This window comes from Halichoerus grypus, chromosome 4 (genome assembly GCF_964656455.1).
Source record: "Halichoerus grypus chromosome 4, mHalGry1.hap1.1, whole genome shotgun sequence".
Taxonomy (NCBI): domain Eukaryota; kingdom Metazoa; phylum Chordata; class Mammalia; order Carnivora; family Phocidae; genus Halichoerus; species Halichoerus grypus.
The window spans coordinates 53,832,137-53,860,079 of record NC_135715.1 but is presented as its reverse complement, the minus strand read 5'-3'; the positions used below and the strand labels follow the sequence as shown (position 1 = coordinate 53,860,079).

The following is a 27,943-nucleotide window of genomic DNA, read 5'->3' as shown; positions in this document are numbered from 1 at the left end:
TCTTCTTAATAAAACGACAACCAATATTTCCTATGTGCAGTTAGTAGCAGTGCTTAGATTGAAAACAAAACTTACTAAAAATAAAAATTATCATTGTGATCGTACCCCCAAAGTCCCAGAAACCTATATATAAATGCTTGAGAGTGACAGAGATCTTATAGAGATAATAAGATAAGATGATTTAACAACCTAGTCATTATGTTTCTGAGTTATGAATCAGTATTTTTCACTCAGTAAAACAGCAAGGAGACTTTTCATTAAATACTCTGAAGCAGATAATCTAAAATCACAGATATTCAAATATAATTTTTATTTGGTTTTAGAATATTTTGGTACATAAAGTGAAATATGGCCACCTAATACTCTTTTTTTTTAAGATTTTATTTATTTGAGAGAGAGGGCGAGGGAGCACGAGCGAGCAGGGGGAGGAGCAGAGGGAGAAGCAGACTCCCCGCTAAAAAGGGAGCCCAACATGGGGCTCAATCTTAGGACCCTAGGATTAGACCTGAGCAGAAGGCAGACACCTAACTGATTGAGCCACCCAGGTGCCTCAGCCACCTAATACTCCTGTAAATTTGTAAACTTCAAAAAAATAATGCACAGAAGAACTGGAAAATTATCAACCTTTCTAAATGTGTGAAATTATTCTTTATCTTTATAGTTATCATTAAACAGAAAAGTTTTTTGCATGAGTTTGAAATTATTGTCCTATGCTTTGTGTTTAATGCCTTTCGCCAACTGGAAGAAATGAGGTATTTTATTTAAATTTTACACTGAGCTACGAGTTGCATAGAAGAATTCAACTAAATAAGGTATCAGGTTGTGACAGCTATACAACATAAATCACAGTATTGAAATTGCTGGCTTATTGATTGCCACCTTTCACTAGATATTAAACATCTGAAAGGCTACGACTATATTTTTTTTAACCTATCCTTGTATCTCAACAAAATTTTGGCTGAATGTATGAATGGATGATATTAACAAAAAGTTGAAAATAAAAATTAACTTAGATAGCTTTGATTAACTATAAAATCTGAAATGAGATTTTAAGTCACAAGATATGGGTTCAAATCTTATTTTACCACAAATTATATGATTTTAAGCTCCAACGAGACTCAGTTTTCTCACCTGAATAAAAAGAGTAACAACTGACCTATGTATTTCAGAGTAGCTATAAAGGTAAAATGAGATAATGTATGTAAAAGTCCTTTGTAAATACCTAACAAATGTAATTTTCCATTATTCTACTACATGTTCAGTTAGAAACAAATGTATAATAAGAAAATTTTTTAAGATGCAATATAACTACTCACATTAAAAATAACATGTCATATATTACATGTCACACCATTTTCTCCCAAGTGAAAACAGCTTGACGCCTCTCTTCAGCCTACAAATATACTTAAAAGTACTGATCAAAAAAAAAAAAAAAAATACCCCTTCCTTTGAGATACAACCCCCAGTACTTTATTTTCTCTAGTAAATACTATCAAAGAAGAGAGGACACTTATGCATCCTCCTCCTCAATGCACTGAAATCAGACTCTGCCACCATTGCTTGTAGAACAGCTTTGATATGGTTAATCCACTGGCTTCCTTCTCAGTCCTCATTTTATTCTATCTCTGAAAATTTCTTGTACCTTGTATCTCTGGAAATTCTGAGTACCTCTCACATTCATACTGGCTACTTTCTTCAAAATAAGTATACTCTGTTTTTTCCCCCCTTAATTCTAATGATTCATCTTTTTTTTTTTTTTTACTGGTTCAGCTTCTTATTCTTCAAATGTAGGTGTTGTATGAGGTTTCACACTTGAACCTCCTTTTTCTCACCCTGTAGTTCTGTCTAGATGATTCAGCCTACTCCAACAGATTCAGGCCTCATTTCTGCATAGCCAACTTCTAAATCTGTATCTTTCTCCCAGCTCCCACCAAGATGTGACGTCTGTATTTCTAGTTATTGACCAAATATTTCCATCTGGATATACTTCAGTCTGCATGTCAAACTCATTATTCTTCTCCCTTTTCCCAAACATCTTCCTTCCCCTTGTTGCTGTCGTTGATAGTCAACCAAGCAGAAATCTTGGAGTCATCAATGACTTCTCCACTCTTCCTCACCTGTCATCTTCATTATCTATTAAGAGGATCTACTGATTCCATGTCTGAAATGTCTCTTCATCTACTCTCCTCCATCTTAATTCCACTGTCTTCATTGTTTCTTTTTAGAAGTATTTTGCCTCTTAAAAAAGTCGCTCTGCTTTGGTCTCTCACAATTTAAATCCATCCTGTTACAAATGACACTAAGGAAATAAAAACACTCCCCTACTTTTTATGCCTACTCTTTATCCAGAAAATCAACTCTAAACTCTTTGACATGGCATTTGAGACTAACTAATCTCTTTCCAACCTGTTTTTCTAGTAACTTCTGCCTACACCCTTCTCTCTCTAGAACATGTTTTACACTTTCAATTTCATGCCCTAGTTCATGGTGTTCCCTCTACCTGTTATGGTTGTTCTTCATTTATCAAAAGCCTGTACATCTTTTGGGCCCATGTGATATATCATTTTCTCTATAGCACTTTCCTGACCCTTCCTTCTTCTGTACTCTTCCACTGCTATCAAAATTAAAGTATTATAAGTGTTTATCTCCTCCACTGCATTCTCAAGGAGAAAAGGTCTTATTCACTTTGATTCACTTATGTTTCACACAATGCCTGACAAATAGGATATACCCAGTAAATAATGAACTGAAGAGACCTATTCCTGATTTATATAATGAACAGAACAAACTTTAAGAATAATCCTCATCTAGATTTTACTAGAATCAAGTGAAAGTCATTTGGCTTTGGAGAATAGTGAAAATATACCTAAAGATGAATTATCCATTGTAATCCTTTTGGTTTTAAGTAAATCAAACAGCTAAATTTCTCTCTTGTAGTCAGTTTAGAAGGAGGCAAGAAATAGTTGTATAAAAATCCAGTCAAGTATCTGTAAAAATACATAGAAAACAAATATAAGATTCTTACTAGTGCTATTACAATATCAAGGTAAGGATCATTAAGCCTACTAAAGTCTTTGGTATATTAAAGAGTTAAAGACATTGTGAAGATTAAAAATAATATTAATTCAGTTAAGAGTAAACTTAAGGAAAATTAGATATATGCTAATGGGTCAGCACTAAATCACTGTCATGAAATATTTTTGTATAACTCTAAAAAAAAATCTGAAATAAATACTAATTTAATGAAATTATACTCAGTCTTACTCAATGACTACAGATCGTGTATCAGCAAATTATAGTCTGTGGGCCAAACCTGCCTGGTCCCTCACCTGTTTTTTATAAATAAAGTTTTATTGAAACACAGTCAAACTCATTTGTTTGTGTTGTTATATCTGCTTTTGCGGTATAATGGCAAAGCTAAGTAGTTGAGACAGAGACTGTATGTACCACAAAGCCTAAAATATTTACTATCTACCCTTTAAAGAAAATTGGCCAACCCTTGCTATAGATAATCAGTTGCAAATCTAGTTGAAAACCAAGCCAGTTTGGATATGTGAGGACTTTTTATTATCCTAGAATTTAAAATCTTTATGCAAAGATTTCTTCTCAAAAATCAAAAGAATAAAAAAGAAAGGTATAAAGGTGTTATGATAGGAAATATACTGATGTCAAGTACATAGGTGATAAATGGTATACATACAGGATTTTTTAAATAAATGATTTTATTTTTATTTTTATATGCTGGCCTGATTATTCTTGATTAACTAGGAAAAGGAGTGGCTATTCTTTATATTAGAGCATGCCCCTAAAAATTAACTTTTCTACCTCTATTGCTTCACTAAAAAGTAGAAACTTAATTCTTCCTCCAAGAATAAAGGGGTAAAGTTAAATATAATTAGTTATTTTTAAAAATGAGGGGAGGGAAAGGTGGAAACAGGAAGGAGAGAAGTAAAGGGAGAGAAAGAACCTACTGTACCTCATTCTCTAATTGATATGAAGCCAATCTGTGTACCAAAATTAAGGCCATCTCGGACATGGGAGAAAAACTTGTCAGGATGGCAGGATGTACAGAGGTTAAGATCTTGGTTCAGGTCCTGGATATTCTGTGGTAGAATTCCTCCCCGTTCTAGAAGAATCCTTAGGATAAAGATTTTTCAAAAGATACCAAGAGTTTATTTTACCAATAGCCAAAGCAGTAAAAAATATATACATCTGGATACTGGTGTAAAAGAATTCTGGGAAAGATTTGCTTGAAACAATGCAAATTGGTTTTCAGATATAAAACATGAAAAAGTCAAGAAATGGAAGACTTTATCACCCTTAATCTAAGTTCATATATGAACTGTAAAACCTTCTATATTGTCCTGCAGACATGACCTGGGTACAGAATTTTATAATCAAAATCAAGTACTTATTTAGAAGAAACTTCTAAAGTTACCAGGGTATTTGCAGAAAGATTCATTTCGTTCAGACAGAGCATGCTTTTTAGTCATTTGGCCTTCCCATCTCTTGTCCTCCTATTAAAAAATTTTTCACAGAGAGGTTGCTTCTCTGTAAACACTTTACAATATGAAATATGACTATAAATTAGTGATACTAATTCCACAAGTTACATTTAAGAATCAACTTCAATCCTTTCTACTTATGTGCTAAATCATGCAGAATCTGGGCAAGGTTTTGTTGACGAATAGAAACACAATTCAGATCAGACAATTTTCTTTTTTAGAAAAGACAAATAATGGCTTTTAATAGCAAAATTTCATAATTCAAAATTGAAAGGGACCATAAAAAGCTTGAAAGTGACTATGTGCTTATATTATCTAACATTTTTGCTAAGAAATATATTCCTCTAGTTAATTAGAGAATAAAAATAATTTTAAAATATCATCTTCCTAATAGTTTATTACATTAGAGATTTTAGCTGAAGAAGGGCTATGAAGTACATGCAACTTTTCTATATGAAGTTTAAGTAGATCTCTCAAAACTATATGCCAAATATATCTTCCTTCACTTTAAAGTCAGTTAAGACATAACAGGAAAATTTGTTAGTCAAATGTAGATGAGAATATATTTCATAATCAAAATAAGTTTTTATATATATGTATATGTCAGCTACTTATTTATCTGCCACCTCAATTTTTCTTGGAGTTACTAATTGTTGTCTAAAATAATTTTCATTTTAGAAACAATAAGCAATAACCAAACTTGCAGTTCTGGAATGAAATCAAACATACCTGGTGGCTTTACGAATGTCAACACAGGGATTTGGTGAATCAAATAACCGTACACATTCAGGATCAAGATTATGAAATCCCTTTGCTGATTCCCTTGGCAGAGTAAAACAGCAAGGTCCTACTGAAGGTCCCAGTACAACAATAATGTCTTCCAAACTACAGCCATATTCTGTGATCATAGCATTCACTGTAGCCATAGCAATACCTAACAAAGTACCCCTCCAACCTGGTAAATAGGAAGAAAAAGAGATAAGGGAAGTTAAAACATAACATTTCACCTTGATTTATATCTAACTTAAAAATGAGCAGAGTCAGTTTCTTTTTTTCAAAGTCAGAAATAGCAAATGAATCACAAAATCAATTAATTAAGCTAAGTAATCAATTAACTAAAACACTGGTTTTTAAATGAGGTACACTATGAAAAGCATCTGACATGGGAGAGATACTTAATGGGAGGTCCTTTCCACTTCCTTTAAAAATATTCTACACTTTCAGTTTCCACTGGGATTATACCATGTTAGTCTTCTTCCTCTCCTTCACTTTTTATTCACATTTCTTTAAATTGGGGGGGAAATATACATAGCATAAAATTTACCATTTTAACTCTTTTTAAGTGTATACTTCAGTAGTATTAAATATATTCACATTGTTGTGCTACCAAGTTCTAGAACTTTTTCATCTTGCAAAACTAAAACTCTATGCCCATTAAATAACAATTCCCCCTCGCCACTTTCCCCCAGCACCCCCGCACCCACCATTCTACTTTCTGTTTCTATGAATTTGACTACTTTAGATACCTCATATAAGTGGAATCTTACAGTGTCTTTTTGTGACTGACTTATTACATTTAGCATAATGTCCTCAAGGTCTTCATTCAGGTGTTAGGATTTCCTTCCTTTTTCATGCTAAATAATATTCCATTGTATGTATATATCACATTTTGCTTATCTAATCACCCATCTATGGACACCTAGATTGCTTCCACCTCTCTGCTAGTATAGATAATTCTGCTATAAGCACGGGTGTGCAAGTATCTTGTCAAGATCCTGCTTTCAATTCTTTTGGATAGACACCCAGAAGTAGAATTGCTGGATCATATGGTAATTCTATTTTAAAATTTTTGAGGAACCACCATACTATTTTCTATAGCAGCTTACCACTTTACATTCCCACCAACTGTGCATCAGAGTTCTAATTTCTCCACATCTTCACCAACATTTGTTATTTTTTGTTTGTTTTTTTTAGTATTAGCTATCCTAATGGGTGTGAGGTGATATCTCATTATAGTTTTGATGGCATTTCCCTAATTATTAGTGACATTAAACATCTTTTCACCATTTGCTTACTGGCCATTTGCTTATCATGTTTGAAGAAATGTCTATTCAAGCCCTTTGCCCATTTTTAACTGAGTTGTTGATATTTTCTGTTGTTGAGTTGTAGGAGTTCTTAATATATTCTGGACATTAACCCCTTATCAGATACATGAATTGCAAATATTTTCTCCCATTCCATGGGTTGCCTTTTAACTTTGTTGACTGTGTCCTTTGATGCATAGTTTTTTAATTTTGATGAATTCCAATTTATCTGTCTTTACTCTTGTTTCTTGTGCTTTTGGTGTTGTTTCTATGAAACCATTGCCTAATCCAAGTTCACAAGGATTTACACTTTGTTTTCTTTGATAAGTTTTATAGATTTAGCTCTTACATTTAGGTCTTTAACCTATTTTTTTTTTAAAGATTTATTCATTTGAGAGACAGAGAGAGACAGAGAGAGCACACAAGCAGGGGGAGAGGAGAGGGAGAGGGAGAACCAGGCTTCCCGCTGAGCCAGCCAGGAGCTTCATGTGGGGTCGAACCCAGGACTCTGGGATCAAGACCTGAGCTGAAGGCAGATGCCCAACCATCTGAGCTACCCATGTGCTGGGTCTTTAACCTATTTTGAGTTAATTTTTATATATGATGTAAGATAAGGATCTAACGTCATTCTTTTGCATGTGAATATCCAGTTTTCTCAGCACTATTTGTTGGAGACTGTCCTTTCCCCACTGTATACTCTAGACACCTTGTTAAAAATCTTCTGATCATATATGCAAATGTTTATTTCTGGGCTCTTTCTTTTATTCCATTGGTCTATATGTCTGTCTTTATGCCAGTACCATACTGTTTTGATTACTGTGGCTTTATGACAAGTTTTAAAAATCAGAAAGTGTCAGACCTTTAACTTCATTCAAGAGTTGACAGCTTTGATCTTTGGTATTTAAAAATAATGTTTCAAAACCTAAGAAATAACAAATAAGATTCTCTTTTTGTATCTAGGAAATAAGACTCAAATGTTAAATAACTTTTTGATACTGTCAAATCATAAATCTGACTGCTAGACATCCAATCCTATAAGTTTAGCTAGATCAAAAGAAAAATATGCCACTTCCTTATCTTTTGTCTAAAAAGCAAAGTAGTCAAAGATTTACAAGCAGAAGGAACTCTAAAAGATCATCCCTCATTTCACAAAGTTATAACCACAGGATAATCCAAATAGCATTTTAAAATACCTTCAGAAAACAAAATTCCATAACCTTAACACAATATTTAAAAATCCTTTGTTCTTAACTATACAGAATAGTTAAAGGCACTAGACTACAACATACTAAACTAAATGCAGTTTTCCAAACATATCTTGCTTCTTAACTCCATACCTTTACACATGCTGCTGCACCTTCATCTTCAATGAGTACCTTTCTCCGACATGCCTTATCTTCCTATTCCCCATTGCCTAGACTTCAAGGGTTCTCAACCAGAGGCAGTACCACTCCCTTTGGAGTGCTCTGAAAAGCATGTAGGAGCTTTTTTTGTTGTTATTACAACAACTGGGGGTGCTACTGGCATTAGGAATTTTGAAAGCCAAGCAAACTGCAATATAAGATTATCTTGCCCAAAATGTTAATAGCGACCCTGCTGAGAAACCCTGGCACCTAGTCAAGTCCTACAAATTCCTCAGGAATCAGCCTGGGTATTGCTTCCTTTGGGAATTCTACTCTGATTCACATAATTTGACTTAGGTACTGCTTTTATCTGCTCCTATAATAAAAGTATCCTGTCTCTATCCCTATTTTTACACTTAGTACCATGTAAAGTAATTAACTGTCATGCCCAGCAGAAAGAAATTATAATTTTTCCTATACTACAAAACTGGTAAAATCCTAAATGCTTAATTAAGTATACTTACCAGAGTGAGCAACACCACATGCTTTCCTGACAGGATCAGCAAAAACAATTGGTATACAGTCAGCAGCAAGAGCTGCTATTGTGACTCCCCTCTGATTTGTGGTGATTCCATCATAAGATTCAGGTTCTTTCCTTTCCATAATCCAGACATCACTGGCATGATCAGTCTAATACCAAAGATGTGTGATAAAAATATTTTGAAAGAAGAATTTCTCATACCATAAGCTTTTTCTGAAAATACTCATTTTGTATAAAATTATATAACTAGTTTAATATTACTAATAAGCATTAAAAATATCACTTCTATGGTAAAATACCAAATTTACTTGTCATTTAACTTTTGGTGTTATAATTTCTGCATATTTTATGCAAAGGAAAACAGACTTTAACACTTAACAATTTAATAAAGTCCATCACAAATATCTCCTACTAGAGATGGGTAAATCTCTACTTGCAGCACTTTCCATAAAGTTCTATTTATGGAAAGAAGTTAAATTAATTACCAAATTAAAGATATTTTTACTTTTCCTGACCCAAATAAACCTAGAATTCTGTAAGAAACAAAGCATCAATAGAGATCCTAGTTCCTCCGAATGCTGATTTAGAAAATAATGGCCTTTCCCACCATTCTGGAATCTTCCTTCTAAATCAAAAAGTGCAGTGGTACTATAAGAATTGACTACTTTTAGATACATTGAACTTCAGGTGAAAGATACCTATCATAGAATTGATTTTTAGGCTATAGTGTACAGATCTAAGAAAAACAACCATAAGCATTATCCTAAAATTTTAGATAAAACACAAGATGCAAAAGTTAAATAGCTTGATTAAAGTCCATGTAGTCATTAGCACAGTCAAGAATATATTTTAGATCTTCTAAAACATGAAACAAAATTTTACCTTTATTCGGTAAAATTTCTCCACATTAAATCCTGCAGCATTCCCCAACCTACGCAGATTTTCTTGAACAACGACCTTGGGATCTCTCCTTTTGGAACTACTGAAGAGATTGAATGAGCTAAGAGTTGGGATGTAAGATATTCCACCTGTTCTTGTAGTAAATCCATGTAAGAAAATATCTGTTGAATAGAAGTAATAAAGATTAAAAATACACTATATAAAAGACTATAAAATGTTACAAACCCAGTGTCTCACTAAGACTTTCTATGATCACCTCAAGCTGCATGTTTTCCTGGCTTCCAATTTCTACAGCACTGTGTACCTCATGTGTTCTTGTTACATATGGCTTTGTGTTTTCTTTACCATCCCCATGGGATTATTGCTCTTCAGAGTATCTTCTGTCCCCTTTGTTTTTGTTATTCCTAACAGCATATAGCCCACACTATATATCATTTAACCAAGAAGTAAGATTGACTTTCTAAAATTTCATTCTTCTGTGAAGGTGCCAATGAGTTAAGGTATCAAAATTTCTAAATAGGAGATGCTTAGGGTCATAAATCTCATTTTAAAGGAAGGCTGGGGGATTTGTCTTAAAACTGAATTTGCATAAAACAAATTTATCTATTAAGGGTGGCTCTGAAGGGACTATCCCTTGATATCCCTTGACATCCCTCACACTCCCATGTTGCAACTGATGCCAATGAGCTCATAAACCTATAGTCTACAAAAGAAAGGAGGGAAAAAAAGGCGAACAACCTCTAAAGAAAGACTAGTTTTTCATGTATACAGTAGAAACAACAGTGTTTAACATACCTGAGATCAAAGGAGATGTGATAATGGTTAACTCTCCTTTCAGTGCTGGCAGACTTCTCAAATATGTTTGTATTTCATTCTGGATTGCTTCTACTTCTTGAGCTGTGATCATGTCTATTTCAGTGGATTGTTTCAGAGGAACTCCCCTCAAAGTCACCTGTAAGTCTTCAAACTCAAAACTGTAAACATTGGTGAAGAGTTGATCAATAAAAGCCTTCAGTAATGTCTTCCGGTGCATGGGGACAATTACCTTAATGCTGCTCAAATTTTTTTCATCAATTTTTTGCTTAATAGTATACAAGGAGGCAGCCATACTAGGATTGCTAACAGTCTCAAATTCTCTCAAGAGAGTTGATAATCCATTACTTGCTTCTAATTCACAGTTATTATGTGCACCATTCCTTTCACAGCTGATGTTATTGCAACACATTATGCAAAGAAACTTGGCCTTGGCAGCATGGTGGTATCGGATAGCATTCAATGTCTTCAGTAATGCCTGATGACTATTTTTCTGAGAGTTACATTTCAAACCACAGAAATCAATCAACACTGCTTCTGCCATCCTTCAATACGGTACAAAGCCCTTCAAAGATTTCTGTACCTCCTAGAAATCACCTATAAAGAAAAATTAGCCTAAGAATGCAAAATTATATCAATCTTCTCATAGTTACAAATTTGTACCTACGTTCTTAAAAAAAAAAAAAGTTTCACTGATCTAAAAACGTAACAAAATAGTAGATCTAGACGATTCCAAGCAAAGATAGTCCATTATTTGTCCTAAGAGAACCAAAAGAGTGAAACCATCTCTTAATTCGTTTTGTGAAAGTGATTTGTACATCTTTCCAGCAGAACAACAGTTACTCTGTGTGTGTGTGTGTGTGTGTGTGTGTGTGTGTGTGTGTGATGTTTTTTCATACAGCAAATTTTAAGTAGGGAATTACTTATTAACTTAGACAAAGTCCTGCTTTTTAATTACAGGGTGTCAATTTATCTTATATGTATATCATTAATCCTGACATGACTGGCATGTTAGGTCATACCCTTCATATGAAATATCGGGGCCTTCAATAGGTTAATGGGAGCTGCACCTAAAATATACATTTTTAAGGGGATAAAAGCTGAGACGATTCCAGGATTTACACAGCACTCCAGGTGAGCGATTTGGATTAGACGTGCTACCCACCTACTTCTTTACTCGGTACCAGCACCACCATCACCCGCTCTCCCCGGCGCGGATCTTCTCCCCTCCCAGCCCTGGCAGTCGGTTTCTCTTCAGGGGCCGCCTCTGGTGGTGACCCCCTTGGCCCGGGACGCTTTTCTCCTGCAGCCACTCCCAACCTCCACTCCGTACCGAACTGGGCTCGAACTGAGGTTCATTTCGCCAATTTTGAAAAACGAGAGCAGCGAGGGGGGTGACGACCATACTCCCTTCTGCCTTGGGAAATGCCACAAAAAGCATCTGTCCTCCCCGCCCCGCCCGGTCCTGCGCTCGGTCTCCACCTGCCCTGGCGCCCCCACCAGCCCTGGCGCCTCCACCGCCTCCACCCCGCACCCTTGGGACTTTCTGACCCACCGACGCACAACGCAGGCAGTTTTCCCCGTCCCGCCTGCCGGCGCTCCGCCTTGGCTTGTCCTCTCAGTCTTCCGCGAGCTCCGAGGCGCCCGGCCGCCGCCACCCGCCGCCCAGAGCCTGGACGGAACCCGGAAGCCACGAGCGTGGCACCTGGAGTTCTAAGCCCGACCCCGCGACTCCGCCGCGGCAGCGCCTGCCCCACCTCACCCACCTCACCGCCGACCGACCACGGGCGCCCGGCCTGGCGTGGGCACGACGGCTGGGGCCCCGCGACTGCGGAGGACCGGGCTGGGCCAGGCCAGCGATCCGCAGGGAGGCACGAGCGAGTTCGGGGGAAGAGGGCTGGGCACCGAGAGGCGCGGGGAAAGCCCGGGAGGAGCCGAGCGCCGGCCCTCGCAGCCGCCTCAGCAGTTCCGGGTCAGCGCAGCCCGTCGAGGCCGTCCTCCGCCGCCCGGTTGAGGCGATAGAAACAGGAACCAGAGCCCTCCAGCAGGAGCCAGCCGGGTCAGCCGGCGGGGGCCGGGGCGGCGAGCCACGAGGGGAGCTGGGAGGGAGGCGGGCCCGTGACGGGGGCGGGGCGGAGGGCGGGCCCTTGAGTGGGGAGGGACGTCGGGCGCGCAGGTGAGAGAAGCGGGGCGACTGGCAGGCTTGCTGGCCCCTGAGGGGAGCCGGGCGGCTGAGAGGCTTGCGGGCGGGTGAGGGGAGCTGGGCGGCGGGAGGGCGGGTCGGTGAGGGGAGTAGGGCGGCTGGAAGGCTGATGGGCCGGGGAGGGGAGCAGGGCGGCGGGAGAGCGGGCGAGGTGAGGGGAACGAGTCGGTGAGGGGAGCAGGGCGGCGGGAGCGACCGGGGGAACAAATGGCAGACTCCCTTCTGCGAATGGAAGCGCTCTCCCCCAACGCTTGAGGACGAGCAGTGTGGGTCAGACAACTTGGTTTAATCACCAGAGCCCAACCCTGAGACAGCCTGTGTTATCCCTTGGCAGTTCGCCCCATCCAGGGTTCAACTAATCGGCCTCCTTGGGTGGAGTTTGTTTGTTCTTCTTGGTGTTTTTCACAGTGTGTTTTTTTTGTTCCCAGAAACACTTGGGTTGAACCTTCCTTTGCCTTTTTGCGGATTCCACCTTACTTGCTGACTGGACCAACACTCTTTACAGCTCCTTTATTTGTACTGACAAAGTCTTGTAAGGCCGTTTAAAGATCTGTGTCACTAGTAGAAAATTAGAAGACAGTAACTCTTAGAATTGTGATAAATTAGCATCCCTTGTCTAACCTCAAAGAGTATAACGTTTATTTAGAAATAGCGAACAGCTACTACTACATGGAGGGCAGATGCTAAGATAAAGGGACAATCTGTTCAGCCATTGAAGAGTAGGAGAAAGGATGCTTCCTGTGGAACTGGTTATGGTGGAAGGAGAGGTCCCTTTTGTCTTTATTGTTGCGCAGACGATAAATGCTGAAGAAGTTTTGCCTGAAAGAGAAAGAGTCCTAGATATCTAGGAGTTTAGAAGAGCACTTGGAGGTGGGCAAGTGCTTCCATTCTATTTGACTAGGTAATGGGATCACCAACCCAGAATAGGAACTTGCCGTTCAGTATCCCTCGCAGATATTTTTGTCAAAATTTGTATTTTCATGATTTTTGTGGGGCATTTGTTAAGAGCCCTGAGCGGTAGATGGTACACCTGATCAGAAGGTACACTCTACACTCTCTGAGTTTGTTTTATGTTAAATATTACCTTAAGCAAAATAGAGATCTTTTGAGTTACAACACTGGTTTAAAACATTTATCCCTGTTTTTATAGATAATGATTTTCTTTCATGAAACAGTAGTGGCAGTAAAAAATTTAAAAATATTTCAAAATAGGAAAGCTGTCAGGGAAGAGATAGTTTGTCATTGTGTTGTATTTACATACCATTTCCTTTCACCATTTGTTCCTAGACTATCTACCCTCATCTAACTCTCTTACCTCATCTCCATTGACCCACTCCAGTGGTTCTCCTGGCTGTACATCAGAACTACAAGCAGAACTTAAAACTAAATCTAGGGACTCCACTCGATATACATTTGAATCAGAATCTCTGGGAGTCAAGTCCGGGCATGTTTTTCTTTGCTGTTTATTTTGCTTTAATCTATACAGATGATTCAGATGCATAATTAGGTTTGAAAAACAACTGCCTTATTCCCAAGCCACTCAAACTAAAGGCTGTTTCTTGGATGAGCTACAAGATTTTATCCCATACATATGCTATTCCTTTTACTTAGAACACCCTTCTCTTTTTATGCTTACCTAACTGCTACTTATTTAAGATCTTTCAAGCTCAATCATAACTTTCCTTGAATCCCCATTCCCTCACCAGGCAGAATTAATTGCTTCTTCCTTAGCATTTTGTTCATACAAAAGAAACCCTCTCATTGATGCAGTCTGGACCCATAGCCTAGTAATAAGTTGAAAAAGTCAATTAAACACTGAAGTGTACACTTTATAAGGATGAACTTGATAGTATATAGCTGTGTGACTTGGGACTCTATGTCTTCATACTCATACGGTCTTCTTAATGTGTGTCTGAGTTTCAAATTTCCCTCTGCCTTTCTGCTGTAAAAACACCTGTGTGGAAATAATGACCAGCCATATGAGAACAAGCAAAGAATTATTTATGCAGAGTTTGCTATGGCAAGGGAGTCAGCCATCACTTGTGTGTTGGCAGAGTAGGAAAGCTTTAATAGTGGAAAAAGGGGAAATCTTCAGGTATATCCCGATTGGAGGCTACTGGGATGGGGAAGCTGTAGGTAGGCTAACTAGAAGCAGGACATCCTATGTGATTGGTTAAGAGTGTACATTTTGGCTTCCTCTGATTGGCCCCAATTAGGGAAGCTGTTAGTTATTCATCAAATACTGGTCATTTGGGGCCAATTGTTATAGGACTTATTGTTTGGCTTCTGGAATTGTTATTAGAGATAGTGGTCTGGCTTCCTACAAGTCTGACATAGATAGCAGTATGGCTTCCTAGTCTGGTTACTGTAGATAGCGGATTGGTTTCCTGAATTGGTTGCTGCAGGTTGTGGGTGAAAGTGCTGTATTTATATATGGTCTGATCACTTTTTACATAGCCAGTCTCTTACCTGCATTGGATTTAGGGCCCACCCTAAATCCACGATGATCTCATCCAAGGTACTTAACTTAATTACATCTGCAAAGACTATTTTTCCAAATAAGACCACATTCACAGGTTCTGGAGGTTAGGATATAGACTTATGGCGGGGGGCACCATTCAACCCACTACAAGCTCCTTATGGTTTAGAAATCACGCTTACTTGTAGAGTAACAGAAGACCTTGCTTCTTACTGTTCTCGATGAAACAAGCAGGTAGATTATGACTGGATTTCATCATAGGCCTAGCATTTCTATTTGAAACAGTGGCCTAGCCATCCCTTAAAGCTTGGATTCAAGCTGCTGATCAGTCTCTGTATGTCTACACTTTAAAAGGACACATTTGGTAGTCCAGCACTATCAGAACATTCAGAGAAATCTCACCTTTGGTAGAAAGCTAGAAGCAATGTGGATAATATATTAATGTTGTCTGTATTGTCTTTGATAGGAAGTTAAAGAACAGTACAAATCCTTTGGGTTTTTGTTTTATTTTGTTTTCAGCATCCTGAAACCTTAATCTCACTGCCTAGTCAAAGAAGAGAGTAATGCCTAGTCCTAGCAGATCCTAACACACAAGTATATAATAGGTATGAATAAATTTTTAATGATTCAATGAATTAATTCCTTTGGATGACTCTGATAATGTTGTAACTTCTCTTGAAAACATGTGGTTGAAAACACTTACGGTCTTTTTTTTACCTGAAATATGTCTTATTCTTACTCATTTGTACAGTGTGTCACATTTTTCCCACTATTATCTTGTTGGAATTGAACCACTCAAATCTGATTTCATCATGCTTATGGCAAATATAGACCATAATTTAAAATTTGCTTGATACCAAGGAACTCTTTTATCTCATCTTTCCCCAGGCTAATTTTTTAGCTTTCTCAGTTAAATATCAGCTTTAGATATTAAGCCCCCCACCCTTAGAAAACAGTTTCACCCAAGGAAAAATTATCTGTTTTCTGATAAAGTATCTATTCTAAAGGGGTAGAATGAAATTATAAACTTAACTACTTTAACTACCTGGCAGGTTCACATGATAGCTTTTCCCATTCAGAATCAAAAACAGTGCCTATGTGATATGGATGCACATGTACAATTGCCTCCTCTTAATTCTTCTAAGCTAAAAGCTCTCAAAAGCCCCAGGGTAGTTTGACAATCTTGCTTTATTTTGCTCATTAATGTGAAGGAGGTACCAGATGATAAGTTTCCAAAAGCTGGAACCATGGCCTTTTTAAATTCTCCCAAGGGTCAAATAGAGGGGTTTGCCTCTTCAATGGAAAAGAGATAATGCACAAATCATGCTTATCCCAGTGCTTTAGTACATATTAAGTGCCTAATAAATGTTAATTTGGATCCTAATTGTTTCAAATTCCATCCTTCCTACTTGTTGGATGTGTGGCCTTTGGCTAATTTCTTAATTTCTCCAAGTCTTAGTTTACTCATCTACAAAATATAAATAAAAATAATATCTAGCTTATAGGATTGCCCTGAGGGAAAATAAAGATAATTCCTATAAAAGCACTTAGAAAAATGCTAGTTAATTGTAAGTACTCAATAAATGTTGACTATAGTTATTATAAGAGAATGGTAGTTTAATATAGTATCTGCATTACATTGTTTTCTGTAAAGCTAATTTTCTTAGTTAAAAATATTTTTTCTAAATGTGTTTTAGATGTAAATTGGACATTTACTATGGAATACTGTAGATACTGTTTTTTTAAATCAGAGTCACTTAATTCATCTTTATATTCCTCACAATACCTTGCATATTATATGTACCTACATATGTGGTTTGAATGAAAGAGTAATTGATACTGTCTAGTCTAAACTCTGTTTTCATTGATTTAAGCAATTGTAATGAATTATCAGTAGGTGGCAGTAGTTTTCATTTTTATCTTTTGTCCACTCTACAATAGAGATCCAGAAAAAACTAAAACTTTCCCAATTTTATTTTTTTAAAGATTTTATTTATTTATTTGAGAGAGAGAGCACAAACGGGGAGGGCGGGGAGAGGGGCAGAGGGAGAGAGAGAAGCAGACTCCACCCCTGAGCAGGAAGCCTCACTTGGTGCTCAGTCCCACCCATGACCAGATCATGGACCTGAGCCAAAGGCAGACACTTAACTGACTGAGCCACCTAGGCGCCCCTAAAACCTTCCCAATTTTAAAGTAGATATCCTTTCACAAATAGTTGGTTTAAATAAATGTCACCCAAGAGTTTTTCAATTTATGTTGCTTCAGAAATAGAGATCAAGAAGTACCAGTTATTTTATTTTTTGTTATATAGATCTAATTTTCTTCATTTTTTAGATTTCTTCACCAAATTTTTTAGGGAATACAAAAATGTATAAGACATTATATCTGTCTTCCTGGAGCTTACAGTTTAATAGGGAAATAGAGTATAAAATAATGGAAATAATAAGAACAAAAACTTTTGAGTAGCAGGAATTTGCTAAATGCTGTCATGCATTATTTCATGTAGTCCTCCCAATAGTCCTAATGAGACAGGTATTACTATTGTTTCTGTTTTATAGATAAAGAATCTTAGGCCCAGCTTGGAAAGAATTTACCTAATAAAGTAGTAAGTGGTACAACCTGAGTTCAAAGCTAGCTCTATCTTACTGTATGACCTAAACGGTTATAGAGATATAGAAACAATTGCACTAAAGAGAGGAAAGGATCATATCTACCAAGAAAGACTTCTTAAAGAAGATGCCATCTATGATGGAGTTGAAAGATTGGCTGTGATGTTGACATGGTGGGAACAGTATTTAGGAGCATAATTCTATCATTAGAACAGGGTAAATTGAAGTGGAGATAGACTACAAATAGACACCTGTTAAGTAAGTGCCAGGCACTGTTCTAAGATCTCTGCCCTGGTGGAGCTTACATTAGTAAAAGGAGATAGAAAAGAAACACTTGTATATAAAATATCAGTGGTGGCAAATGCTATTAAGAAAAATCAGGCAGGGTAAGGAAATGGGAGAATGAAGGAGGAGAGGTCCTGTTTTAAAGGTTACGAGGGAAGTCTTCTCTACTAAGATACTATTTAGAAGTGGTAAGCAGTGAGTGGATTCCAATATAATTTAAACGTAGAACCAATGAGTTTTGCTAAAAGAATTGCATGCAGCATATAAGAGAAAAGTTGAGATTCTGGTTTGTCCTTTGAGTAAACAATTAGGGCAGAAGTCCTGGGCCATACACTTGGAAAATGTCTTAAAGGATTTCCCAAAGAGCCTATGAAACATCAACAGTGAGCTCTCATTTATGATTATCTTGGACAAGTCTTGTTGAATTTCCATGGGCTCTACACTCTTCTAGAGGCCTCCTTGCTAATGTCTCCAGGGATTTGGGCCTGATGAAGAAAAACTTGTAATTTATTGAAAGGAAGAGACTATGAAGGAGCAGGTTTAGTGGTGGTGATGGAGTGAACAGAGACATCAAGAGTTCAGTTTGGGATATATTAAGTTGAAATGACTGTAAAAATCCAAGTGAAGATACCAAGTAGGCAATTTAGAATGAGTCTGGAACTCAAGAAGGATGTTCAAGTTAGAGATATAAATAAGATAAAACCTATAAGTGGATTTTAAAGCTATGCAACTAGATGACATCACCTGAAGAGTGAGTATAGAGAAGAGGCCTAAGGACTTAGCACTGGGACACTGACCTAGATGAGAAAGCTGAGGAGGAACTAGCAAAGGAAACCCTAGACAGAGTCCATAGTAATTAATTACTCACTATATATGTAAGGTACTATGCTAAGCATGCTACATATATTACTTTATTATGACAGTCCTGTGAGGTTTTACAGATGAGGACCCTGATGATCAAAGAAGTTAAGAAACTTGCTCAAAATCATAACAGCTAAAAAGCAAGAGAACCAAGATTCAAATACAGTTCTATTTTCTCTAAAACTCTCTGACTTAACCATTGTATTTTAATTCTTGGAACAAAGATGAAATATCATTGCCATCCCTATGAGGTATTTGACAGTGAATTTGCTTTCAGTATCACCAGGATAAATGATGGGGGGAAAAAAACAAAGAAGAGTGAAAAATTGTCAATATTGATTATTTTGTAGGCATAAAGAAGGTGAACAAAAAAGGGAGAAAGAAACAAAGTAGAATGTCAGGCAACAAAGAAAGGAAGAGTCAAGGAGTTCCTGAAGAAGGTAATGAAGCAATCTTAAGAAATAAATAATTAAAAGATAAGCAGCAACAAAAAGGTAGTATGATAGGATAATTGTGTTAAAATGTATAGCCAAATAGAATAGAGGGAAGCTATTAAATTTCTCCAGGAAGAAACTTACATGGTGTTTAGAAAAGGCATAACAACCTAAAAATGCAGGCCTGTACTGAAAATTCATCAACTATAATTGCCATATGGTTATTATGGTAGCACTGTAATTATGCATATGTATAAGTGGTCTGGATTAAAAAAATGAGGACAATCAAAATATTTATCCTGTTCCATACAGGAACAGGTATAACATTGCAGTAGGCAATTCTGAATTGTGTCTTATTATGGCTTTTGATTTTGGTTTTGTTTATAGTCAGAAAGGTAGTATTACCAACCCTAAATCTACTTTATTTAGAGAAACATCATATTTTTCATGACTATGTGTGAAGAAACAATAACTTTCTTAGAGTGTTTGCAACTTACATTTTTATTATATACTTTATTCTTTTGTTCAGCTCTGGCTAACCAAGGCACATCTTCATTAACTGATGCTGTAGAACAAGTTGCAAAGCAACAACAATCACAAACATCAGAAATAGAAAAAAACAAAAAACTTCTGTTCCATTTGCAGGTAATCTACTTCATATAGTCTTTTAAATGAGTCATTACTATCTTCAGAACTATATTAAATTATTAATAGGGAAGTTATTAAGGATACTTAACTTGGGAGGCTATTTGAAACTCCTGTTTTTCATGCTTACTCCTTCTTAATTATTATGTTATCCCAAAGTGAAGTCTGTACAAGTATTCTAGTTTCATGGAACATTTCACACACCCAATATACAAGGATTCAGCAATGTCCTTACAACTGTAGTATGTACATATAAAACCCATGTATCACACAGAATTATTTTAAACTCACTTTTATTTGATAGTTTTTCCTAAAATGCTAAATTGAAGGAAGGTTAAATTTTTAAGCCAGTGTTTTTAAAGCCATGGCTTTTGAGTTATTAGTTGTCAGTGAACATTTCAAGTTGATAAGAAACATTTTTGTGTTCCTTATATTTCATAATATAGTCATAATTCCGCTGTGGAGAATCTGGAAGCCATACTTGTTTTTTGTATGCAGTACAATTAGATATAACTATACTCTGTTAATATAGCTAAAGAAACAAAAATGGAAATGGTATCTTTACTTTGTGCTTTGTAAAGGTTATTATTAAATATATCATGGAAGTGAAGACTAGGCTCTACAGCCCAGCTACCTAGTTTGAAAGACAAGGTTTGCTACTTTTAGCTCCATGGTTTAATTTCTCTGTGCTTGTGTTTTTGTATTTGTAAAATGGAGATAATAATATGACCTGCTTACAAGGTTTTCATGAGGATTAAATGAATTAATATTCGTAAATATATGTAAAGTATCCTGCTGGGGCCCTGGTGGACAATATAGAGCTAGATTTTGATGTTGGCTTTAGGTATTAATGCATCAGCAGAGCTGTGATGATAATAATTATACTATCTTAGTACTATGGATCTCATAAATATTTGCATTGCATAGTCATTTTTAGAAAAGAATACATTTTTTGCAAGAGAATATAGTATAAAAATAATAATGTCTTAGCTTTTTATAAAGAAATTTTCTGTAAAACTTCTCAGTCTTCAATGAGTTTCACAGGGCTTATTTCACTTATATCAAGGGCCTACTTTTTTTTTTTTAAGATTTTATTTATTTATTTATTTGACAGAGAGAGAGACAGCAAGAGAGGGAACACAAGTAGGGGGAGTGGGAGAGGGAGAAGCAGGCTTCCTGCTGAGCATGGAACCCTATGTGGGGCTCAGTCCCAGGACCCTGGAATCACGACCTGAGCCAAAGGCAGCCACTTAACCAACTGAGCCACCCAGGTGCCCCTTGAGGGCTTACTTTTTATTAAGCATTTTGCCAAACATTGTCCTCACTCATCTATTGAAGAGGGAGACAATGAAATAAATAATTATATGCAGGGTAGTAATGTCCACAACAGAGGCATGAACACAAATTTAACACTGAAGACGGAATGATCACAAAGTGATGTTTCAGTTGAGTTTAAAAGAAGACAGCTGGAGTTCACTTGAATATTGGGTATCTAGGACACGTTTAAGGGTTAGGGGGTGAGGAGGATGGTATTCCGGACAACAGGTTTCTGAGAAAATTCACAGAGGCCTGAAATAGCATTTGATACATTCATAGAACTACAGTTGACCCTTGAATAATGTGGGGGTTAGGAGTGTTAACCCCTGGCCCAGTTAAATCCACATATAAATTTTGATTACCCCAAAACTTAACTACAATAGGCTACTATTGACTAGACGACTTACCAATAACATAAACAGTCAATTAAGACAGATCTTTAAGTTACGTGTATTATATACTGTATTTTTACAATGAAGTCAGCTAGAGAAAAAAATGTCATTAAGAAAATCACAAGGGGACGCCTGGGTGGCTCAGCTGGTTAAACGTCTGTCTTTGGCTCAGGTCATGATCCCAGGGTCCTGGGATCAAGCCCTGAGTTGCAAGTTGCATTGGGCTTCCTGCTCACCGGAGAGTCTGCTTCTCCCTCTGCCTCTCCCCCGGCTTGTGCTCTCTCTCTCTCTCGCTCACTCTCTCTCTCAAATAAATAAAATCTTAAAAAAAAATTATAAGGAAGAGAAAATACATTTACAGTACTGTACTGTATTTATATATATAAAAAATCTGCCTATACATGGACCCAGGCAGTGCAAACCTGTGTTGCTCAGGGGTCAACTGTATATGTAGTTTGGTGGCAGTATAGCACAGGGTATGTTTTGAGAAGTGGTGGGAGATACATAATTATGATAAAAAACCTGGACATTATTCTAAAAGTGATGGGAAGATTTTGATGGGCTTAAGCAAGAGAGCAAATGATTACATTTATATTTTAGAAAGAGAATTACAGATGCATAAAAAATACTTTTCATAATCCAACATCCATTCATGATTAAAATTCTAGCAAATTAGGAGTAGAACTTCCTTAATCTAAAAAAGGGCATATACATCCCTTTATGAATCCTATAGCCAACTTCATACCTAATGGTGAAAAACTGAATGTTTCTCTCCTAAGATCAGAACAAGGCAAGGATATGTGGTCTTACCACTTCTGTTATTTCTATGGTACTGGTGGTTCAAGCAAGTGCAATCATGAAAGAAAAATAAATAAAAGGCATCCAGATTAAGAGAAGTAAGTAAAACTTTTTATTCACAGATGTTCAGTACAAGCACTTTGGAAACAGTTTACATTTTCTTAAAAGATTAAAATATAATTACTGTATAACTCAGCCATTCAACTTCTAGATATTTGTTTACCCAAGAGAAATGAAAGTGTATGCTCACTGGAAAACTGCATAAAACCCAAATACCCATCAGAACAAAGCGTGGTATATCCATACAATGGAATGCTACTTGGCAATAAAAAGGAAGAGCCACTGATATATACAACAATACAGATGTATCTAAAAGTAATTATGCTGAGGACTTTGAGCCTTGCTTGATTCATCAAATTAGACATCTGAATTTTTTTTTTAAGATTTTATTTATTTATTTATTTGACAGAGAGAGAGAGACAGCAAGAGAGGGAACACAAGTAGGGGGAGTGGGAGAGGGAGAAGCAGGCTTCCTGCTGAGCATGGAACCCTATGTGGGGTTCTGCTGCTCAATCTGCTTTTCTTTCTTCTCGTAGTATTCCATAATCTTCAGTCTTTGGGTTTGCACAAGACGACCTTTCTCAGTGTTGAACTCTTCCTCTGCCTTCACATCTATTTCCTCTGCTTTCTCATTGGCTTCTTGTTCAATAAAAGCCATCATAGCACATACCTCCCCAATGTCTATCACCCAGCCACCCCATCCCTCCCACCCACCCCCCACTCCAGCAACCCTCCGTTTGTTTCCTGAGATCAAGAATTCCTCTTATCAGTGAGGTCATATGATACATGTCTTTCTCTGATTGACTTATTTCACTCAGCATAACACCCTCCAGTTCTATCCACGTCGTTGCAAATGGCAAGATCTCATTCCTTTCGATGGCTGCATAATATTCCATTGTATAAATATATATACCACATCTTCTTTATCCATTCATCTGTCAATGGACATCTTGGCTCTTTCCACAGTTTGGCTGTTGTGGACATTGCTGCTATAAACATCGTGGTGCACATACCCCTTCGGATCCCTACATTTGTATCTTGGGTAAATACCCAGTAGTGCAATTGCTGGATCGTATGGTAGCTCTATTTTCAACTTTTTGAGGAACCTCCATACTGTTTTCCAGAGTGGCTGCACCAGCTTGCATTCCCGCCAACAGTGTAGGAGGGTTCCCCTTTCTCCGCATCCCCGCCAACATCTGTCGTTTCCTGACTTGTTAATTTTAGCCATTCTGACTGGTGTGAGGTGGTATCTCATTGAGGTTTTGATTTGGATTTCCCTGATGCCGAGCGATGTTGAGCACTTTTTCATGTGTCTGTTGGCCATTTGGATGTCTTCTTTGGAAAAATGTCTGTTGATGTCTTCTGCCCATTTCTTGATTAGATTCTTTGTTCTTTGGGTGTTGAGTTAGATAAGTTCTTTATAGATTTTGGATACTAGCCCTTTATCTGATATGTTATTTGCAAATATCTTCTCCCATTCTGTCGGTTGTCTTTTGGTTTTGTTGACTGTTTCTTTTGCTGTGCAAAAGCTTTTTATCTTGAGATGACCTTATTACAGACCTACTAAATGAAGCAAAACAGAGACTCAGCAAAGTGGTAAAAGATACAACCAGGTACCAGGTGCTGCTGGATGGACTGGTCCTTCAGGGTTTGTACCAATTGTTAGAGCCCCGAATGATTGTTCATTGCAGGAAGCAGGATTTCCCTCTGGTAAAGGCTGCAGTGCAAAAAGCGATTCCTATGTACAAAATTGCCACCAAAAAAGATGTTGATGTCCAAATTGATCAGGAGGCCTACCTGCCTGAGGAGATAGCTGGTGGAGTTGAGATCTATAATGGGGATCGTAAAATAAAAGTTTCCAATACCCTAGAAAGCCGGCTGGATCTTATAGCCCAGCAGATGATGCCAGAAGTACGGGGAGCCTTATTTGGTGCAAATGCCAACAGGAATTTTTTGGACTAAACGTTTGGGCGAGGTGGAGTTCATCCATTGCTCTCCTGCTGTCATGCAGAAGTTTCTGATATTTGAAGAAACAAGATATCTGTGTGGCTTCCTCTTCGCTCTTCTGATATTCTGTATTTATCAGTGGATCCTCTCTGTAGCTAATGCCCTTGGCCTAATTGTTAACATGAGAGAAAGTTTCACTTACTATGATCAGGAAACCTCCTTCTTAGCTTATCTGAAAGTAGCACAACTTTCATTTGCTTCTGTAGCATGAAGGTGAGGGTATCAGATGGTGGTTACTAGAGCTTCCCTGAGTCTCTGCTCTTCCTCTCGTCTTCTGCTGTCAGTTCTCGAGTCTAGAGGGTGATGTGTATGGTGTTCTCTGACATTCAGTCTCTGCTCTTTAGGCTTCAGATGCATGGGGGGCATGCATTCCTGCCAGCACTAGTAGCTTCACTGTTCACCTGTTTGGGCCTAGAAGCGTTTCTCATCTGTAAATATGATTTAGAATCTAAGCCATTAATCGGTCTTATTTATTAAAACAAAAGGCTTACATGGAAAAAAACAAAAAAAAACAAAAACAACAAAAATACAAAATAAATAAATAAATAAATAAATAAAAGTAATTATGCTGAGTGAAAGTGGTGAGACTAAAAAAGTATATATGGTGAGATTCTATTTTTGTAAAATTCTTGAAAATGCAAACTTATCTTTAGAGACAGAGAGCAAATGAATGATTGTCTGGGAATGGAAAGATGGGAGAGAAGGATGGATTGCAAAGTAGCAGGAGGAAACTTGTGGGTAATGGATATGTTTATTATCTTTATTGTGATGTCTCATGAGCATAAAAGTAAGTCAAAACTCATCAACTGTAAAGTTTAAATATGTGCAGTTTATGTAAATTCTACATCAATAAATCTATAAACAAAAAAAAAGGAGAGGGGAAGAGGAAGGGAAGGAAGAAGAAGAAAGAGGAGGGGTAAAAGGAGGAGGGTTTTGGCATGAGGAAGAAGGGGAGGAGGAGAAGGAAAACAACATCAACAAATTCTAGTGAAAGGGTAGAAACGGGCTGAAGGAGGAATTGACTAAAGCCAGGGAGAAACATTAATAGTCTATTACATTAGTCCAGAACAGAGAAGAGATGATGACCAAATCAGTGGAAATACCATCTTTCCCCATATTGATCAATAGTGTCAATAGCCTGATCTAGCTGGCTGTGCCTATGTCCCTGTGCATCACTCATTCAATCATTTAATATTTATTGATCACCTTCATTTTACCAAGTACTATTTTAAACACTGAGAAGATAATGGTAAAGAAGACAGACAAAGTTACTGCACCCATGGGGCTTACTTTCTAGTCAGGCAAGGCAGGCAATAAAGAAATAAACAAAAAAGGTAATTCCATTAATGGATGTGTTACAAAGGAAATACAATAATGTGTAGAGAGTAACTCAAGGAGAAGGATAGGTGGTTAATTTATATTTTAATTCAGGGAAGACTATTTGAAGAGTAATAATATAGCTGAATTGTGAAAGACAAAGACCCCAACAGGTAATAACTAGAGGTAGAGAAGTCCTAAGGTTGAGAGAGCAATTACAAATATCCTCAAATGAGAAGGCACTAGGCGTATTTAATAAACAGAAAGGAGGCTGGAAGAGGGGAGAGTAAAACATGAGAGGGATGGCACAGTAAATAGTGACTAGAGGATATATGACCTTATAAGCCACATTAAGGAATTTGAATTTTATTATTACTGCAATAGGAAATCACTGGAAGGTCTTGAGCAGGGAGGTAATAAGATAGGACTTATGTTTTTGAAAGATTCTTCCATCTAATATGTGGAACACGATTGTGGGAGAGGGGGAAGAATAGAAATAGGAACACCAGGCAGGAGGCAGGCCACACTACAAAAATTGGTCAGAAGTGAATTTGGGATTTTATGTTGGAGGCCCAACCATCAAGCTTTGCTGGTAAGTAGGTTGTGGGGGGATTAGGTAAAGAGAAGAATCAAGAATGACTTGTAGATCTTGAGTATTAGGTGTAAAGTGGTGCAATTTATTGAAATCAGGAAGACTAGGGGAGGAACATGTTGGGTGTATAGATTATTCTTTTCTGAACATGTATAGTTTAGATGTCTATTGGGTATCCAAAGAGGAATGTCAAGTGGGCATTTGAAATCTCAGAGCTGGAGATAAAAATTGAGGTTCATCAGCATGTTGTACTTTTCTCTCTCATCTCTGCCAGGAAAAGGATAACTGGGTCTGTCTTTTTAATGCACTGCTCCTTCCCAAAATTATAAATTTATTTAAAGAGAATGCCATACTAGATAGGGGGGAAAAAAAAAAAAAGAATGGACGATGGTCTGCAGAGTTGTTTTGGTGGGAGGATCTATAAAATTTGGTGAAGAGATATAAATAGTAAATAGAAGGAAGGAATTAAGGCTGGCTCCCAAAGTAGTACCATTAGTTAATTAGTTTGGGAAACTAGGGGAGTGGTAATTTGCATTTTTGGTCCCAGTTTTTCATCTTTGTCTACAGTCACGCCCTTGCCATGTATCATTACAGTAGGTGGGCATACTTCTACCCTTTGACTGTGAGTTTCATCATGTGACTAGCTGAGATATTAACAAATATTATAAATAGAAGCTTGATAAAGCTCTTCCATAATTGGACTTCCATTCTTTTGCATCTGCTATCATCTTGAGGACATGCCTAACCTAGCCCACTAAAGGATAAGATACATATGAAGCAAAGCCAAGATACCATAGCCAGCCCAGTCAGCCAAACCAAACCATCTTACAGCCAATCAAGCCCAGACATTTGAGCAAATCTAACCAATGTCAACATCTAGCCAACTCCAACTGCTCTCACTCATGTGAGCAATAAATATTTATTGTATGTCACTGAGGTCTTATGGTTCTGACAATAGATAAGTAATGCAAGGAAGAACAGGATGGGAAAGGGAGGAGGATTAGTCTGATTTGAGATGGCCAGTGGCACCTGGGTGTAGGACTCAACAGCCACTGTGTTCTGTGAATCATCAGCATATATGTAGCTCAATATGTAAGTATGGATAAGATTACCCAAGGAGTATACATAGAATGAGCAGAGGAAATTATGATAATTGCACCCTGAAAAAGACCTGTGTTTGAAGAAACAATTGAGATTGAGAAGGAATGCTTAGATATCTGAGGAGAACCAGAGAAGAATGGTGGTGTGAAAAGTAGGTTTTAAAAAGGAGGTGCTGGTGAGAAATGCCAACTGTCCCAGAGAGGTAAGGCAGACATCTTTATATACTCATTTACAAATGAAGAAAGTGAGATTTGGATAGGGCAATTAAGTTTGCTTTGTATGATCATACCAACTAGTAAATGGCAGTAAGGGCCCTGGAACCCAGATCTTTTGATTTTTAGCCTAGGGCTTTATCATTTTTATCATATTATCTTTCTTCAGTGAGTACTTCTGATGTCCATAAATATATTATTTAAATGATTATAGAGTAACTTTTACAAATAAATGTTAACACAAATGATAAAATTTTTTAAATTTTTTTATTAACATATAATGTATTATTTGTTTCAGGGGTACAGGTCTGTGATTCAGCAGTCTTATACAATTCACAGCACTTACCATAGTACTTACCCTCCCCAATGTCCATCCCCCAGCCACCCCATCCTTCCCACCCCACCCCCCTCCACTCCAGCAACCCTCAGTTTGTTTCCTGAGATT

At 37.4% G+C, this 27,943-nt stretch overlaps 2 protein-coding genes across 11 annotated transcripts in view; one reads left to right on the top strand and one right to left on the bottom strand.

Annotated features, from left to right (window-relative positions):
* Positions 1 to 281: 281 nt before the first annotated feature.
* LACC1 (laccase domain containing 1) lies at positions 282 to 12,115 on the bottom strand. Of its 4 annotated transcripts, none has more exons than XM_036081572.2 (7): positions 11,953 to 12,115; positions 10,169 to 10,783; positions 9,356 to 9,534; positions 8,457 to 8,622; positions 5,235 to 5,460; positions 3,977 to 4,137; positions 282 to 2,987 (listed from the first exon to the last, which is right to left on the bottom strand). In XM_036081572.2, exons 2-6 carry the CDS (start codon positions 10,728 to 10,730, stop codon positions 3,978 to 3,980), a joined length of 1,293 nt encoding a protein of 430 aa, XP_035937465.1. In that variant the 5' UTR covers positions 10,731 to 10,783; positions 11,953 to 12,115; the 3' UTR covers positions 282 to 2,987; position 3,977. The 4 variants fall into 4 exon arrangements, with proteins under 4 accessions (XP_035937465.1, XP_035937469.1, XP_077926455.1 ...); XM_036081576.2 differs by lacking the exon at positions 11,953 to 12,115 and adding an exon at positions 11,742 to 11,931; XM_078070329.1 differs by lacking the exon at positions 11,953 to 12,115 and adding an exon at positions 11,750 to 11,931.
* CCDC122 (coiled-coil domain containing 122) overlaps positions 12,111 to 27,943 on the top strand; it is a 32,806-nt gene continuing 16,973 nt past the window's right edge. For 2 of the 7 annotated variants that reach the window (XM_078070330.1, XM_078070332.1), the window contains exons 1-5: positions 12,111 to 12,245; positions 12,818 to 12,921; positions 15,388 to 15,473; positions 18,974 to 19,063; positions 19,587 to 19,702. In XM_078070330.1, coding sequence (XP_077926456.1) covers positions 19,018 to 19,063; positions 19,587 to 19,702 — 162 coding nt within the window. In that variant the 5' untranslated portion in view covers positions 12,111 to 12,245; positions 12,818 to 12,921; positions 15,388 to 15,473; positions 18,974 to 19,017. The other 5 variants (XM_078070331.1, XM_078070333.1, XM_036081577.2 and 2 more) reach the window with 5 other exon arrangements.